Source organism: Hesperophylax consimilis, chromosome 26, assembly GCF_061612785.1.
Source record: "Hesperophylax consimilis isolate HC1 chromosome 26, BYU_Hcon_1.0, whole genome shotgun sequence".
Lineage (NCBI taxonomy): Eukaryota > Metazoa > Arthropoda > Insecta > Trichoptera > Limnephilidae > Hesperophylax > Hesperophylax consimilis.
The window spans coordinates 1,499,815-1,518,256 of NC_142861.1; the positions used below are offsets into that span (position 1 = coordinate 1,499,815).

General features: G+C 35.9%; 1 protein-coding gene across 1 annotated transcript; it reads right to left on the reverse strand.

Moving 5' to 3' along the window:
* Positions 1 to 2,919: 2,919 nt before the first annotated feature.
* Positions 2,920 to 18,151, reverse strand: LOC149410951 (dynein regulatory complex protein 8-like). The gene is made up of 6 exons (XM_089647297.1): positions 18,048 to 18,151; positions 16,183 to 16,296; positions 10,969 to 11,092; positions 9,177 to 9,303; positions 7,697 to 7,780; positions 2,920 to 3,003 (listed from the first exon to the last, which is right to left on the reverse strand). The coding sequence occupies exons 1-6, from the start codon at positions 18,067 to 18,069 to the stop codon at positions 2,947 to 2,949; spliced, it is 528 nt and encodes a 175-aa protein (XP_089503423.1). The 5' UTR covers positions 18,070 to 18,151; the 3' UTR covers positions 2,920 to 2,946.
* Positions 18,152 to 18,442: the final 291 nt, after the last annotated feature.

Sequence of the window (18,442 nt, forward strand, 5' to 3'; positions counted from 1 at the left end):
TATAAATTAATTAATCAGAAAAATTATAACAATACAGTATATTTGATTGACTCCAACACGAATTTATCGAAAACTAAATAAAACAAACCAAAAATGTAACAATAATTTGTTATCTGTGTAATGTTTCGTCTTTTTTTTGGTGTATAATTCTTTTTCTCCTTTTGAGGTTTTAGAAGGCTTCAAACGTGAGCTTGGCTGGGGAGTGGAAATACCACCTACCCGGTCCACATATGCTCTCGTATGAAACCATTCCTCCCTCGTCGCGCTCCACCATTATTCAGTATGTAAATTAAACACCCTTATTTGAGACACTCCCTTGTTTAAGCAGAGACCCCTAACTAAGATCACATAGTTACGACTTTTAACGTAATCTCTCATGTGGTCATTATTTTTGCATAATTAAATTTCTCCACTACGTTGTGTTTATTTTTTGTTTCAGTTGTTTATAACTTAATTATCATGTTTTGTGGTAACCTTGGTTCTTTTCAGGTTAGTGATTGACGCAAGGAGGTGGTTTACGTCGAGATATTGCGTACATCGGTATCATTTAACCTAACTAAAGTCTGCCCAAGAATCCCTATCTCCTAACGCTAGTTCCTTTCGAAACCGTTGATCCTGTGGAAGGTACATAACATTTAAGCTAATGCCATAGCATACATATATAGTTAAATCAATCGAATATAGGTTAGTACAATATTAGTTATGAATCATATGTTCTCCAAAATTCTCTCCAGTCCTACGACGACCTGTGGGGTACATACATGTAAATTTAATTTTTGTAAGTGTGGTTAGTGTTTATCTTTATTTTCTATCTTCCTCTGGTTATTATGTTTCTTTAAATTCGTTCCCATTCTCATGTGATGTGTGAAAACCTTCCCGATATAGTATTATTGTTGTATCTACCTGAAATCAATCTCATAGTACTGTTATTCTCGTGTATATTCTAGTTCTTGTCAATCTTTCAGTCTGTATGCGTCCTTCCTTCCAAGACCAAACTTTCTATTTAAATTTCACTTGGAAAACAGAGCTCAAATGTTTTCATTTATACCCTTATGCGAAATTTATGTACTCATTGTTAAAATTCAATATCCTGTGTATTCCAATATCATTTCTCTCAGTTTTCTTATCGCGCAAAATACGAACAGTTTATTATTACTTTCTCATTTATTGAGGCGGTCTACATTTCCCTTCCCCGATCTCTGCTGTAATTCTGCCTCCAGCCACATGTGTAACATATTCGAGACTCTATGCTAATACCTATTCCCTTCTAGGAGTCCTGTAATTCTTATCTGCCCTATTATGTGGTATAATTTAACATTAGGTATTGTGCATAGGCTCTCCCACACCTACCTCAGGTTAAGCGTACAAGGCAGTACTTCTAAGCATCTCAATTCTTTATCCACTTTCATGTCATTAGACCTGAAATGAACATTATTTTTGCCCTTTTCACCGGTTCGCCACTGTAAAGTAATTAAATATTAAGGTGTTACCCGTATTGCATCTTGTTCTCTCAAAAATAGTCATTAATTTTTGATTAATATGGAGCCATTATCATGAAATTTTTGTACCTCAGTCATCAATCCTAGCTAATGTGTCTGCCTGTCATTTTAATGTATTTGGTTTTATGTAAACAGCCTCATACATGTTGTGTAGTTTAAATTGCTCTATTTCAACTTAATCATCTCCATAACGACCGTGGGTCTTGTATTGTTTATTTCAATGTAAACACGTATTTTTATGAATCAAGCTATTGTATTTACTGTCACCGATCCAAAACCTTTTGTTCCTTGTCTGATAATTGTCTAGTACGAACTTCTCAGATTTGCATATCGATTGTGCGTGTTTCTTATTGATCTGTAGGTGTAGTTTCCCCCCATCATCCCAAACTCCAAATAAATCACTTTGTTTTGTTTTGTTTTCACTTCCCAACACAGTTTTTTTCAAGCTCTCCTGAGTCCATTTCACTCCCACGCGTCAATTTTACTAATTAATTAGCCTATTGCTTTCTCTAGATAACAGTTTATGGTACTTTATTCGATTTTAAATTACAATCAATCCTTTTTTGTCATTTTTATCAATCTCTCCTCGTTCCTTATACCGCAAGTTTTCGACCAATGGATTCTCTATGTGAACTTGTTTAGGTTATAGTATGTTGACCTCTCAAGTTGATTCTAGCGTTCCCTTGTCATAAATAATGTAGCTTACTCCTTTGTCCTGTCAAAAGCCCTCCATGATTGGTTAATTTTAATCATAAATCTGGATAGACACATCCCACTAGACTTAAGACGTTTTTAAGCCTTCGAAGCCTACCATGGGGAAATACCCGTAAACAAGTGCGCCCTCTGTATGTAGATGAACTAAGTTACGTCAGTCCCTACATACAGTTTCCTACACGTCAATTACAATCCCTCCATAGGTGTCTCTAGTGTAATGATTTCTACGTAATTGAGGTTTAGCTTTCATTCAATACATTTTCTTTTGGGGAAAGTCTATTTCATCACATCTGTAAGAAGTCCGTAACAGTAGGTAGGTAATTCGTCAAACACAGAGCACGACTATCTACTACTGTGGTTCGATGACTAATCGGTAAATAAGTAAATAAGGTAAAGGAAAAAAATATTCATTTATGGGAAAATATTGTCAAAAGAGAGATTAATAGAGATGTGGGGGGGGGCGTTGATAAAAAAATATCTGGAAAGTGGGTGGTGATCCCGATAAGGTTGGGAACCTCTCCTCTACTGAGACCACACCATCCCCTTACCTCACTCCCACCATCTCATCCCCATAGGCTAAAGTAACTCCTATCTCTTTAAAATTTATTGAGTAAAGATACATAAGTGAAAACCTTTTATTGTTTCAATTAATGTACATATTTTACCTTATAAAATATTGAAAATTGTTGTTTTTTTCCAATAAAATAAAATAATTATAAAACATTTAATTAATTCATTTTTCGGTAGAAATTGACGCTTTCGTGGCCAACTGAAGGAAGTCATCTTCGACCTGAAATTAAAATGATCTAAATTAATCCGTATTCAAATAATATAATAATTATTGTAACAAGTATGATATAACTACACGAAAATACAAGGAATTAATACATTTTAGTAGTATAATGTCAAAGGTGGCAATCTGACTAACGTAACCGTCAGTTTTCAACAGACTAAAAATAAAAAACACACTCATAATACTTGAAAAAAATCACATGTTTCTTTTGCTTTTGTGTAGCATATTTTCTTTCTGGTTAAGGCGACGCACTACGTAGTAATTCAAAATCATGTGTTTTTGGTTTGAAAATTTGGTCGCCTAGAAATGTTTCAGATGCTTTAATTAAATACTGCGAGTAGAATACATCTTGACCTTTCAAATAATCGAGTATTTTTTAGATAATTTTTTTAAAGCCAAGAAAAAAATAATGTCCTATGAAAACTGCTTTAAAGTTCAAAATCTCCTACTTACGAACCCATTTTGGCAAATTAAGTTATTTACAAAAAGGTCGGAAAAAAATATTTATGCCTGAACATCCACAAAATAAAATAAAAGGCACTTTTTGGCCATGTTTTTTTCTTGCATAAATCAAAACAGGCGGATGGTGTTAAGCGGGAATTTAAACCTTATCGCCATCTACGTAAGGGGTGTTATTGAAAGCGGCTCGATTTAAGATATTACACTACGCAGTGCATCGCCTTAATTTAAAAGTTTCTTTGCTGATGAGGTATTTTTACAAACTAAGAATACCGTTGAAAATGTATGGAAGATTTAAAGTTTATTTTTCTGTACGCAGATAATGTTGGTAATTTAAGTTTTCCGTTTTCATATTTTGTTTGAAAACTTATATTGTCTTCAATTATTAAAATTTCAATTTGAGGTTTTACTCATTAAGTTATTCCAAAAATAAACAAATTTTAAATATTTAGAACTTTATGTTTTCATTCATAATTATTGATTTGAAAAACCGAAATTCCGAAACGGTTCCAAATGGCTACAACGTTATTACGACATAAAAATCGCTACTGGCTGGTACGACGGCTGTCACCAAAGATGCTAAAACCAGCATGTCAAAAAAAACCTTTTTTAATCCTAATTTTTTTAGAGAATAAAAAAACAGTGAAAATACCTTTTACAGTGAATTTGTGTTAAAAAAATCTAAAACAATTTCACAGAATGCCGTCTTTGACAGCGACATTCATTGCCGTATTTGAAAGCGACATTCATTGCTGACTTTGACAGCGACATTCATTGCCGTCTTTGACAGCGACATTCATTGCCGTATTTGAAAGCGACATACATTCATTGCCGTCTTTGACAGCGACATTCATTGCTGTATTTGAAAGCGACATTCATTGCTGACTTTGATGGCGACATTCATTGCCGTCTTTGACAGCGACATTCATTGCCGTATTTGAAAGCGACATTCATTGCTGTATTTGAAAGCGACATTCATTGCTGACTTTGATAGCGACATTCATTGCCGTCTTTGACAGCGACATTCATTGCCGTATTTGAAAGCGACATTTATTGCCGTCTTTGACAGCGACATTCATTGCCATATTTGAAAGCGACATTCATTGCCGTCTTTGACAGCGACATTCATTGCTGTATTTGAAAGCGACATTCATTGCTGACTTTGATAGCGACATTCATTGCCGTCTTTGACAGCGACATTCATTGCCGTATTTGAAAGCGACATTCATTGCTGACTTTGATAGCGACATTCATTGCCGTATTTGAAAGCGACATTCATTGCCATCTTTGACAGCGACATTCATTTCCGTATTTGAAAGCGACATTCATTGCTGACTTTGACAGCGACATTCATTGCCGTCTTTGACAGCGACATTCATTGCCGTCTTTGACAGCGACATTTATTGCCGTATTTGAAAGCGACATTCATTGCCGTCTTTGACAGCGACATTCATTGCCGTATTTGAAAGTGACATTCATTGCCGTCTTTGACAGCGACATTCATTGCTGTATTTGAAAGCGACATTCATTGCTGACTTTTTTAATAGCGACATTCATTGCCGTATTTGAAAGCGACATTCATTGCTGACTTTGATAGCGACATTCATTGCCGTATTTGAAAGCGACATTCATTGCCGTCTTTGACAGCGACATTCATTGCCGTATTTGAAAGCTACATTCATTGCTGACTTTGACAGCGACATTCATTGCCGTCTTTGACAGCGACATTCATTGCCGTCTTTGACAGCGACATTCATTGCCGTCTTTGACAGCGAAATTCATTGCCGTATTTGAAAGCTATTTACTAGAAAATGCACAAAGAGACCTAGAAAAAATTAACAGCTGGCTCCAATCAAATATCCTAGTTATGAATGTTAAAAAAACAGGATACATGATTTTAAGCTCGACCCGTAAAATCATTCCTCCTCATGTACCCTTAAAAATTGAATATAACCTAAATGCTAACAGGAGAAATATCTTGGACTGTGCATTGATAAACACTTCAAGGTATTAAAGATAAAATCACCCCCTTAATTAGCGTATTTATCTGGTTATCATATCTTTTACCTAACAAAATTTTAAAAAGGTCTATATTATAGTCTCGTACATTCACATTTAAACTAATTGATTGAAATCTGGGGAAACGCACATGAACAGACATAAATGAACTACAGGTAACACAAAACAAAGTAATCAAAAAGCTATTTCACTTCTAACCCAGAACATCCATAAAAAAAATTATATATGGAAACAAAACTGTTAACATTAAGAAAACTATATGAATATAATACATGTCTCCTTATATACAAAATAAATAATGAATTCATATATACAAACACAGAATTCATTAAAACGTCCCTAGTACACACACACGGCAACACGATAACATAATTTATTACACCATACATATTCACAATTGCAAGCAATCCATTGGTTACGAGAGTGGGAACATATATAATTGCCTTCCAGACAACATTAAAAATGAAAAAGTGTAGACACATTTAAAAAAAAATTGTTCACTTTTATGATCAATCAGCAAAACACTGAAAGTTTATAATATTGTTATGTTATGTATTTATGCGTAATGTAATTTAAAAAATGTATTTATTTTAGTTATTTCTAGTTAAATAAGTGAAAATGTAATTTTCGTTTATCCGGAAAAATAGTGTATGCTGGTTGTGGAGGATATTTTTACAGTATTGTATAACAGTTTTTAGTTTTCAATGAGATTTGTTTCTGCTTTCAAAGCCATCATTAGAACCTACTAAATCTTGTACCAATTATTTATACTGAATACCATCATCAATACTTGAGACATTTATCCTTATTCTTCCAATTCCATGGCCAGTTCCATTAGATTCTTTTTCTTCTCCGGCTTTGGACGCGCTGCCTCTAAGGCGTCGGCCATAGCGTACAGTTCATAGCAGGTGGAGGTGGGCTGCCAGGAGTTTATGGGGACCAGGAGAGATCGGGAGGGATTTTATGAAATTAGATACAGGATTAGAGAATTACAGTTCATTCTTATCTCTGCCCAGGGCAATCAGCTATTTTCTATTGTTGATAGGAGGGACCAGGAGGGATTAAATGAAATTAAAGGATAACAGCTTATTCTTATCTCTGCCTGAGTCCATCTGCAGCTATTTACTATTGTTGATAGGAGGGACCAGGAGAGACCAGGAGGGATTATATGAAATTAAAGCATAACAGTTTATTCTTATCTCTGTCCGGGTCCGTCTGTAGCTATTTACTGTTCTTTACAGGAGACCAGGAGAGACCAGGAGCGATTATATGAAATTAAAGGATAACAGCTTATTTTTATATCTGTCTGGGTCCATCTGCAGCTATTTACTATTGTTGATAGGAGGGACCAGGAGAGACCAGAAGGTATTATATGAAATTAAAGAATAACAGTTTATTCTTATCTCTGTCCGGGTCCGTCTGTAGCTATTTACTGTTCTTGACAGGAGACCAGGAGAGACCAGGAGCGATTATATGAAATTAAAGGATAACAGCTTATTCTTATATCTGTCTGGGTCCATCTGCAGCTATTTACTATTGTTGATAGGGGGGACCAGGAGAGACCAGGGTGGATTATATAAAATTAAAGGATAACAGTTTATTCTTATCTCTGCCTGGGTCTATCTGCGGCTATTTACTATTGTTGACAGGAGGGACCAGGAGAGACCAGGAGGTATTATATGAAATTAAAGAATAACAGTTTATTCTTATCTCTGTCCGGGTCCGTCTGTAGCTATTTACTGTTCTTGACAGGAGACCAGGAGAGACCAGGAGCGATTATATGAAATTAAAGGATAACAGCTTATTCTTATATCTGTCTGGGTTCATCTGCAGCTATTTACTATTGTTGATAGGAGGGACCAGGAGAGACCAGGAGGGATAATATAAAATTAAAAGATAACAGCTTATTTTTATCTTTGCCTAAAGAAAGAAGAAAAATTGAGTCGATACCTCCTAGATATAGTAGGTGAAATGTTTGTTATTTCGGATTCCTAAATCAGGATGCAGAACAGTATCAAACAAGTAGACGGTTGGAGGTGAAAGGAAGATCCAATCTCCAGCCAAACTAGAAAATGGTCTCTGGTGGACTAAGAGTTAGATAGGTACAAGCATGAGTTCTACTAACTGTGGGCTGGACACTGAGGACATGTAACAAGAATGGGAGAAAACCTAGGCCTAGTTGTGTGTTGTAGGTATACTTTGAAATGCCCACCATAAGTTGATTGATGTAATGCTCGAATGGTATTGTATCCGTTACCGGGTCGAGTGCTACCTGCATCATCTCGTCGTACTCCTCCTGAAAATCAAATATACTTGTTATGAAGACGGTCGGTAAGCTTTTGAGTTGGACTAACCAGAATAAAAAGATTTCGGCAAGTCCACAGATTGAACGCCGCCGGAATAAAGAGATGAAGATAAATAAATAAATAATATTAAAAAATAGTCCTTACAACAGACCGACAGAAATGGTCCTCACTCTTAAACATACTCAAAGACATAGTTAAGAAACTAACAGATTTCTAATGTCTTAAAGAAAGACGTACTTTTTCTTCTGGCAATCAATAATTCAACATGGCATTGTAAGATGGGGTGAACGAGGAAAATATTAAAAAAGAAAACATTTTCAAATCATAAAATAAAAAGACAAGTATCAATTTATATCTGAAAACCGTACTCGACTTAAATATATTTTTCCATGCCCAAAATTAAACACTTCCTTTGCACAAAATTATTACACTTACCGAGCAAGATTTTTTTTCAATCGAAGAAATTAGAAACATTAATGATAACATCCAAATAATAAACACTGTGAAAAAATATTTTAAAGACAAACTTACAAAAAAATAAAAATGTTTCCAATTGAATTAATGTTAAGAATAACTCACTTCAAATAAGTTTAAAATCATTTTATTTTTAATTACTTACTTATTGTAATAAAACAATGTACACTCCTCTTCCAGCCACAAGCTAATGCTTCTATGGAAGAGGAGTCTTGAAATATTTGATCATATATTGTAACAAATAAATAAAAATGTACTTATATAATAATTATAATAAATAAAAAAATAAAAAAAAAATAAAAAATGACAGGAAACCAAAATTTCATATACATTTTTTACTCCAAATAATGTCAGGAATCACTGGTAGGTCCTTTAAGGCGAAGCTTAATGCCAAATCATTATTTTGATTAATCTTTATAACGAATTGGTGAACATTATGAATACCAAAAAATATGCTTCAGATAAATTGAAGGTTTTTCTATCGCTTCGCTTGAGTAGAATACAAATAAAATAATAATTTACTAAAAAAAAACATAAATGTAAACTACAAAAAAAAAAAATATTTTTCAATAGAAATTTATGAAGGCATAAAGGAAACGACTTTCAAAAAATACATTATTATAGCTTAGATTATCTGTGACAGTTTCACTTGATTAACTTTTTTGCTTTCTTATAAAATTATTTAGAAAATAAATTAAAAAAAAAGTTTTTAGCTTGAAATCGAACGCTTTTAGACTCCGTTTGTCAAGCGATTTTAATGCCTATTACCTACAATATAAGGTATACCAAGAATATACACATTTTTGGCTTGAAGCTTTCTCTTAACACCCTGTATAAATTGTAAAATATTTTTTTGTAAATGATGTAGCATGACTTTTATGAATAAATATATTGTAAAAACATGTGTAGAACCTGTGTAAACATTTCTTCTTCTTCCATGATGAGCTGAGTGATTCTCTCCTTGGTGATGCGTTCCTTATCTCCGTCTTCTAACACCTTAAAGGCCGCCAGGAGCGTCTCAGGGTCTGCTGGGTAAAACCTGACGACACAAATAAATACATTCCAAATTGTATCGGACGAGAGCTGTCGCGTTTTGAGGAACAAACCCAAATACCCAGCGATATACGAGTATATAATGATAATAGATTATCATTATATACTACTCCATGTTGCAGATTGGAAGACGACGGCCGAGGACAGAGGGCGGTGGAGGCTCATGTTAAAGGAGGCCAAGGCTCGAAATGGGCTGTAGCGCCATTGAAGAAGAAGAAGAAGAAGAATGATAATAGATTAACCTTCTCATACTTATATTAAATCTAAAAATAACACCGCCTGTAATCGCAAGGCGAATCAAGAATGGACTGTAAAATTAATTGTGAACATGAAGTTGACACAACGATGGTTAGAGATGGTGAACAGGAGGGAGTAAGGAAGGAATCCGACTTACCCCTTTGATGTTCGTCAACGATGTTGCTGGTTGGTTTAACTCACAGGAGATGATTTATTTCACACGCAACTTCTACAACATCTGGGTTGGATAAGAAACACACTGAGGGAACTGAATATGTTCACGTCACAGTATTTTACCCCGAGTTGATATCAATAAAAGCAATGATCACAAAGAGATGTTCATCAAACCGGCTTCATCAATAAACTGATTTGACAGTTACGTTTATTGTTGTAAATGTCACACAAACGTGGGTAATTCCATAATACAACTAACTCCCCATCAAATTCCGATGTTTCTACAAATCCCATGTTGTAATTTGTTAATTTTATCGGCCAATAGCCAGCCTGAAAGGCATCGCGTCACAAGATATAGAGATGAACAATCTAACTCGATGTGAACTTGTTGAACAAGCTTTTAAAAACGTAATGTGTAAAACCAGCGAAGATCGTTCATTTTGTGGCAAAAGTGTCGTCGTAATTTATTGCGTGACGTAGTTATTTTGCTAGAAATAAATGTAAGATTTTCTATCAATGATTTAATCGATGCGCCGCCTGGTAGCTATCTACATAGTGGTGAAGTAATATTAATATTCACATATCTGATCATATTGTTAATGATAAAGTCCACTAGAGCCCCCACCTAAAATATTTCAACTGCCTGAAATTCGTGTTTGAAAAATAATCTTCACAACTAGTCTATTAAGCATTGGGACGAACTTGCTTGAAGACAAATTTGCTCCGTGCAGACCAACAAAGTGTAAAAAGCAATGCTTCTTCCGATCTTTCGACTGTGAGATAATGCATTTTCTTTGTTATAAATGATTTCTTACTTATATTTTTTGCTTCGGTATCAATTTTAATATACTGTCTTGGTCGACCCAAATACCCAATTGATATAACAGTGGAATATTGATGCAGTTCATGACTTTGAAATCTACGTGACTGGTACTACTTACATGTCTAGTGCTGTCTGCTGCGCAGAATTCTTCCGCGCTGAAGCCTTCAAGGTGAAGATCCCCGGGATTGGAACGGACGGGACAGAACAGGGTCGGAACCGGGACGGAACCGGGACGGAACCGGGACGGAACCGGGACGGCACCGGGACGGAACCGGGACGGAACCGGGACGGAACCGGGACGGAACCGGGACGGAACCGGGACGGAACCGGGACGGAACCGGGACGGAACCGGGACGGAACCGGGACAAAGGGAACGGAAGAAGAATAGCACACACTTGTACAAATAAACATGATTACCTGTGTTCCGTAATCTTTTGACACATGTAAGGGAGGAAATTGGAAAGATGGACGCTGCCGGTCGCCTCTTTTTCCTCGGTCGCCAGCAGGACTTCTTGAATTTCCTCTTCCGACGGGCAGCAGCCTTAAACAATCATTTACTTAATATTTATTAAATAAATACATTGCTAAAGTTGCCGAATTCCGATGCACGCTTACGAAGTAAACATTATATCTCTAAAAAACAAAATTTTAATATCATACACGAACATTTTAACAAATTGACTCGAAATGTCCATAATTATGGATATGTTCAGAACACATTCTTTTTGTGTAGGGAATTAGTAAGAAAACGGTTACTTCACTTTTAATGCCTTTCATACAATAAAAATATAAAAACAATGTTTTTTAACTTTCAATAAAAATCAATAAAAAAATTTCGCCAATTTGTAATAATGCCTTTCACAAGTTTTTGCATTTTAATCATAATATCATGTACAAATATTTGAGACAAACTAAGAAGAATAATTAATTCTAATTAATTTATCTTTACAAAGACGAACAAATCACATTTCTACGTATTATTAAAAAAAAAAATACTCTTATAATGTATGGATGCCCCGGTCAGATCTGTCCTTAAGAGCCTCTAATGGAGTATAAGGTTTGTGGCTAGTAATGTATGGACGCCCCGGTAAGATCTGTCCTTAAGAGCCTCTAATGGAGTATAAGGTTTGTGGCTAGTAATGTATGGACGCCTCGGTCAGATCTGTCCTTCAGAGGGTCTACTGGAGTATAAGGTTTGTGGCTAGTAATGTATGGACGCCTCGGTCAGATCTGTCCTTCAGAGGGTCTAATGGAGTATAAGGTTTGTGGCTAGTAATGTATGGACGCCCCGGTCAGATCTGTCCTTCAGAGGGTCTAATGGAGTATAAGGTTTGTGGCTAGTAATGTATGGACGCCCCGGTCAGATCTGTCCTTCAGAGGGTCTAATGGAGTATAAGGTTTGTGGCCGGTAATTTATGGACGCCCCGGTCAGATCTGTCCTTCAGAGGGTCTAATGGAGTATAAGGTTTGTGGCCAGTAATTTATGGACGTCCCGGTCAGATCTGTCCTTCAGAGGCTCTAATGGAGTATAAGGTTTGTGGCCAGTAATTTATGGACGCCCCGGTCAGATCTGTCCTTCAGAGCCTCTAATGGAGTATAAGGTTTGTGGCCAGTAATTTATGGACGCCCCGGTCAGATCTGTCCTTCAGAGCCTCTAATGGAGTATAAGGTTTGTGGCTAGTAATATATGGACGCCCCGGTCAGATCTGTCCTTCAGAGGGTCTAATGGAGTATAAGGTTTGTGGCTAGTAATGTATGGACGCCCCGGCCAGATCTGTCCTTCAGAGGGTCTAATGGAGTATAAGGTTTGTGGCTAGTAATGTATGGACGCCTCGGTCAGATCTGTCCTTCAGAGGGTCTAATGGAGTATAAGGTTTGTGGCTAGTAATGTATGGACGCCCCGTTCAGATCTGTCCTTCAGAGCCTCTAATGGAGTATAAGGTTTGTGGCTAGTAATGTATGGACGCCTCGGTCAGATCTGTCCTTCAGAGGGTCTAATGGAGTATAAGGTTTGTGGCTAGTAATTTATGGACGCCCCGATCAGATCTGTCCTTCAGAGGGTCTAATGGAGTATAAGGTTTGTGGCCGGTAATTTATGGACGCCCCGGTCAGATCTGTCCTTCAGAGCCTCTAATGGAGTATAAGGTTTGTGGCCAGTAATTTATGGACGCCCCGGTCAGATCTGTCCTTCAGAGCCTCTAATGGAGTATAAGGTTTGTGGCCAGTAATTTATGGACGCCCCGGTCAGATCTGTCCTTCAGAGCCTGTAATGGAATATATGGTTTGTGGCTAGTAATGTATGGACGCCCCGTTCAGATCTGTCCTTCAGAGCCTGTAATGGAATATATGGTTTGTGGCTAGTAATGTATGGACGCCCCGGTCAGATCTGTCCTTCAGAGCCTGTAATGGAATATATGGTTTGTGGCTAGTAATGTATGGACGCCCCGTTCAGATCTGTCCTTCAGAGCCTCTAATGGAGTATAAGGTTTGTGGCCAGTAATTTATGGACGCCCCGGTCAGATCTGTCCTTCAGAGCCTGTAATGGAATATATGGTTTGTGGCTAGTAATGTATGGACGCCCCGTTCAGATCTGTCCTTCAGAGCCTGTAATGGAATATATGGTTTGTGGCTAGTAATGTATGGACGCCCCGGTCAGATCTGTCCTTCAGAGCCTGTAATGGAATATATGGTTTGTGGCTAGTAATGTATGGACGCCCCGTTCAGATCTGTCCTTCAGATCCTATAATGGAGTATAAGGTTTGTGGCCAGTAATTTATGGACGCCCCGGTCAGATCTGTCCTTCAGAGCCTGTAATGGAATATATGGTTTGTGGCTAGTAATGTATGGACGCCCCGTTCAGATCTGTCCTTCAGAGCCTCTAATGGAGTATAAGGTTTGTGTCTAGTAATGTATGGACGCCCCGGTCAGATCTGTCCTTCAGAGTAATGATAAAATTATGACGAATATTTCGGTGAGATTGGAGTACGTAATTAATTAACTAAACCTCATATTTGACATTTGTTATTGCTAGCCACCTCGGCGTCTAAAAAATATTCTGCGACTTACCAAGGCTTAAGCGGCCGATTTAGTACACTTAAAATTTACGCGAGGAATGTTGCACATAGCGACGATACGGACTGACTGGGACTGACTGATATACCGGCCCATAAATAAGCCACTCGCTATTTAGACAAATTTTAATTATAGGCCAGTGCAATTAGCGCCAAAAAGGGGGTCGCGATCGTAATTATTCCGCTAGTCCCAATTTTTTAATATGTTTTTTAAACTTATCCCCTGATATAAAATCTGAGTTTCCGACCTTGGCGCATCTCTGCTCGCCCCGCCATTTTGAAAAAACCGGCCGAAATCGCGCCAAAATCTAATTTTTCCAAAATATCCTATTTCCAATGCTAATTTCGGCTAAAGTAGCTTTACAAGTATAATAGAACATAAAATTACCTACAACTTTTTGAGAACAATTTTCTTCTATCTTTAATAGGTACCGAGCATAGACATATGAATATTAGGTAGACCTGCCCTAAGTGATTAAAAGCGTATTATCCCCACTCCCCATACCGGTTCCATTGAGCCGGCTGGGCTCGCGTACGGCCTCAAGTGATATTTGAAAACGTGACGTCATCATTCTTGTGCGAACTATGGTCGAGGCATCATCGGTTCATTTTACGAAATAACACGGCAAAATGTTTACTTGTACTATGAAAACTGGTAAAAATAGATGCGAAAAAAGAGAATAAACCCAATTGTCGTATTACATTCCATATATAAGCATTATTTTATTTTATTTTAAGCATATTCACATCGTATAATATGAATCAGTTGTTACTATCACATCGAGAAACGTCTGGACGCGAAACACAAAGCTGGTTGGTTGCTGGGAAGTAAATTATGAACATTTATAAAAGTGTCTTAACTAAATACTCTGAAACTAACTACGACTCTGAATATAGAAGCTGCCTTACTTTGCCGAATTTGGACTTCGCAAATTTGTTCATAACGTGGCGAGTAATTTGCGCTCCCATGTAAAAATGTCTATTCATTCAAAGCAGATTTTACTTTTAAGAAGTAAATGGTGATATTATAATGCGAGATGCCTATTTACTGTCAGATTGATTTATTGACGAATCACAGTCATCTTCACTCCCTTCGTTCTTCAATAGTTGATTTTACCCCTCGCCTTTATCTTCTCGTCTATTAATTCCTATGTCTGTGGTACCGAGGTAGAAAGTCGTAAAGGTGCGTATATTTTTGAAAAAACATTTTTTTGCGCTACTAGATTTGGTTTTTTGTAAATATGTACATCGTTTCCAGTGGAATTTCATTAAAATTTTATTTTATATCTTTCTTATTATTTTTATCTTTCAATTGCGCTATCGTTGTTTCCGCGGAATTAAAGCGGGTAACCTCTTTTTCTGTTACACGGTTCTTATGAAAGAGAGATCAAACCACGACGGGTTTTCATTGCTGGATAGCCAAGGGCTGTAAAGACGTCATTAAATAACCATAGAAATTTCCGTGTTCTTTCTTCGATTTTAAATTTGTATCGGAGTTATACCGCCTGTACTAGTGGTGGTCGGTTTACTCGATCTTTTTGTTCATCGAAATATTTCTATTCATTTTTACATCCGAGACAATCGTTTTAAAACGTCATCGAACAATGAATCGATTCTGTCAAAAATCATCACGTAGTCCGAGACAATTGTTTTAAAACGTAATCAAACAATGAATCGATTCTGTCAAAAATCATCACGTAGTCCGAGACAATCGTTTTTAAAATAATTCGAAACCACAGCCGTCACGTCATTGGTCAGAATTCCAGTAGTACATTGTGTTACGTACTACCTAATATGATTTGATATCCACTGGGAACTGGGATTACGAAATTATTCTTTGCTAATTGTCAAACGTTTAATTATGAAATTATCAACCAACCAAAGAAGCTACGAGTGTGTTAACAATTCATTCATATTTTAGGTTGGGATTTGCGACGCCCGTGCATGTAGTGTGTGTAAGAAATGGCGTTTTGATTTTTAATAAGTTGGAAAGGTTATTAATAAACATAAATCATTTTATATCCTTTTTGTGAAAAATCACCTAGAAGGTGCTCCGTAAAGAATCTTGTTGAATGTATTTTAAGGTTATGTATGTATTTTATGTGAAAGATGCAATCGGCTCGATATATAAATATTATGTTTGGTATTGTTTTATTGTCCAAGTTTTTATGTCCGCGGGAATATTTCTTATATTGAAGAATTACTTCACGGAATAATGAGAAATAACACGACCCACAATATTTTCGTGTCTTCTAATGCATTGAAGACAAAAAATTCCGAAAAAATTTTGAATATTTCAAAATTTTTACCGAACATATTAAAATTTCCCTAGAATATTTTAACTCCCCACAATTTGCCCTTATTCGTAATTTCCCTAGATTTTCGCGTATTTTCCCTTTTCTATATAAATATATTTTTCCACTAGATCTAGAGAAATTTGTCTAGACATCACATCCCTGTGGGCAATCCAGATACCTTACCAGCGATATGGTTCAGGCCACGGGCTTGGTAGAGATGAAACTTACAATAGGTAGTTAACAAGAATAAGTGAAGAAGTTACCTAAGGATCTGATGATGGTGCCGATTTCTCTGACATCCACAGTTTGTTTGCCGGAATGATCAAATATTTCGAAGGCCTCAGCGATTTTTTTCTCCAAATCGTTATTGATTATTACTGAAAGAAATAGCAATGTGTTGTTAATAATAATCTTAAAAATAGCACTATTTTGCCTCTCCCCTTACTGAAATAATCTTTTTTTAAATTTTCATTAAGTTGAATGAAAGGTTTGTTTTTTTTAATGCGTATTCAAAACGGTAGTTGTAGGTAAAAGTTAAGGCGAAGCTTAATGCTAAATCACTATTTTGATTTATCTTTATAACGAATTGGTGTACATTATGAATACAAAAAAATATGCTTTAGATAAATTGAAGGTTTTCTTATCGTTTCGCTTGAGTAGAATACAAATAAAAAAAATAATTCCTAAATAAAAAAAATATAAATGTTATGTTTTTTAATAGAAATGTATGAACGCGTAAAGGAAACAACTATTAAAAAATGCAGTATTATAGCTAAGAGTATCTGTAACAGTTTCATTTGATTAACTTTTTTGCTTTCTTATGAAATTATTTACAAAATAAATAAAAACCAGTTTTGTGCTTGAAATCGAACGTTTCTAGACTCCGTTTGTCAATCGATTTTAATGCAGATATTTATAGCCCAAGATATTTCTCCTGATACAGGAGAAATATCTTGGGCTGTGCATTGATAAACACCTAACTTTTAAACAGCATATTCAAGATATTAAAGATAAAATCACCCCCTTAATTAGCGTATTTAGCCGGATATCATATCTGTTACCAAATAAAATTAAAAAAGGTCTATATTATAGCCTCGTACACTCACATTTAAACTACTTGGTTGAAATCTGGGAAAATACATGTGAAACAAATATAAATGAACTACAGGTAACACAAAACAAAGTAATCAAAAAGCTATTTCACTTCAAACCCAGAACATCCATAAAAAATATATATATGGAAACAAAACTATTAAAATTAAGAAAACTATATGAATATAATACATGTCTCCTAATTTACAAAATAAATAATAAACTCATACATACAAATACAGAACTCATTAAAACGTCCCAAGTACACACATACTTTACACGGCAACACGATAAAATACATTTAAACACCATACATACTCATTATGGCTAGCAATCCATTGGTTACGAGGGAAACAACATATATAATTGCCTCCCAGACGAAATTAAAAATTTAAAAAAATAGGTACATTTAAAAAAAAATTGTTCAGTTTTATGCTCAATCAACAAAACAATGAAAGTGAATAATATCGGTGTGTAATATATTTATGTGTAATATATATGTTATTACTAGTTAAATAAGTGAAAAATGTAATTTTCTTTTATCTAGAATAAAAAAAATATTTTTAAAAAATGCCTATTACCTACAATATAAGGTATACCAAGAAGATACACATTTTTGGCTTGTCGCTTCCTCTTAATTTAAGTTAAGTGTAGGTACCAGCTCCATCGTCACACTGTACCTATAGGTCTCGATACGAAATCGACAATAATCGGAGACACTGCAAATAAAAGTTTCACCATGGCTGCCCCACGAATCGTTCTGAACTTTATTTTTCTGCACAGGGTCTACGATTTTTATCGATTGGATACAAATACCGACCTAGAGGGACAGCGGGGAATTTTTGGCCAAATATTGTTTTAACGAAAGAGATGAGATAAGAGATTATGCCTTTTGGATCTATCACAGTCACAAGCGGTTTGGACATTGACAAATAATAGAGATCTGCATTTGAAGAGGTACGCTTGTTATGTATGTTTGAATAGGTGCGATATAGGTAAATATTAAATATGAATAAGTATCACTGATTTTCAATACCTTTTGGTGGATCTGTTGCCATTTTTTACAAAATAACGAACGAACGAGAATTTACTAGATAATTTTATTATGATTATCGACCAAAGAGTGACATTGCGTATCCATGACAACCAAACCAATAAAATAACTGAAATAAGCTCGACAATGAAAACTTTGTAGGCGGGCAGAAGAAGAACTAAAGACGCCGATTTTATTATTGCTGTACAAAAATATTTTTATTTTTGGAATAACTTAATGAGTAAAACCTCAAATTGAATTATTTATGCCGGGATCACACGAGGACGGTACAATACTGCTTTGTCCCAGCTCCGGACCCATTGTCCTAGTGTGAACAGTAATTTGCAAGACGGGACATTGGAGGGGCCCCACCATTTTTCCAACGACGGTATAAGGAA

What these genes read in the sequence shown, in the direction of transcription:
- LOC149410951 (XM_089647297.1), bottom strand. Translation starts at nt 18,069, where the DNA reads ATGGCAACAGATCCACCAAAAG. An exon ending in AAGAAGAAATGTTTACACAG is followed by an intron (nt 7,781 to 9,176) that starts GTTCTACACATG and finishes TTTGATTTTCAG; the next exon opens with GAGGAGTACGACGAGATGAT. An exon ending in ATTACATCAATCAACTTATG is followed by an intron (nt 3,004 to 7,696) that starts GTGGGCATTTCA and finishes TTTTAATTTCAG; the next exon opens with GTCGAAGATGACTTCCTTCA.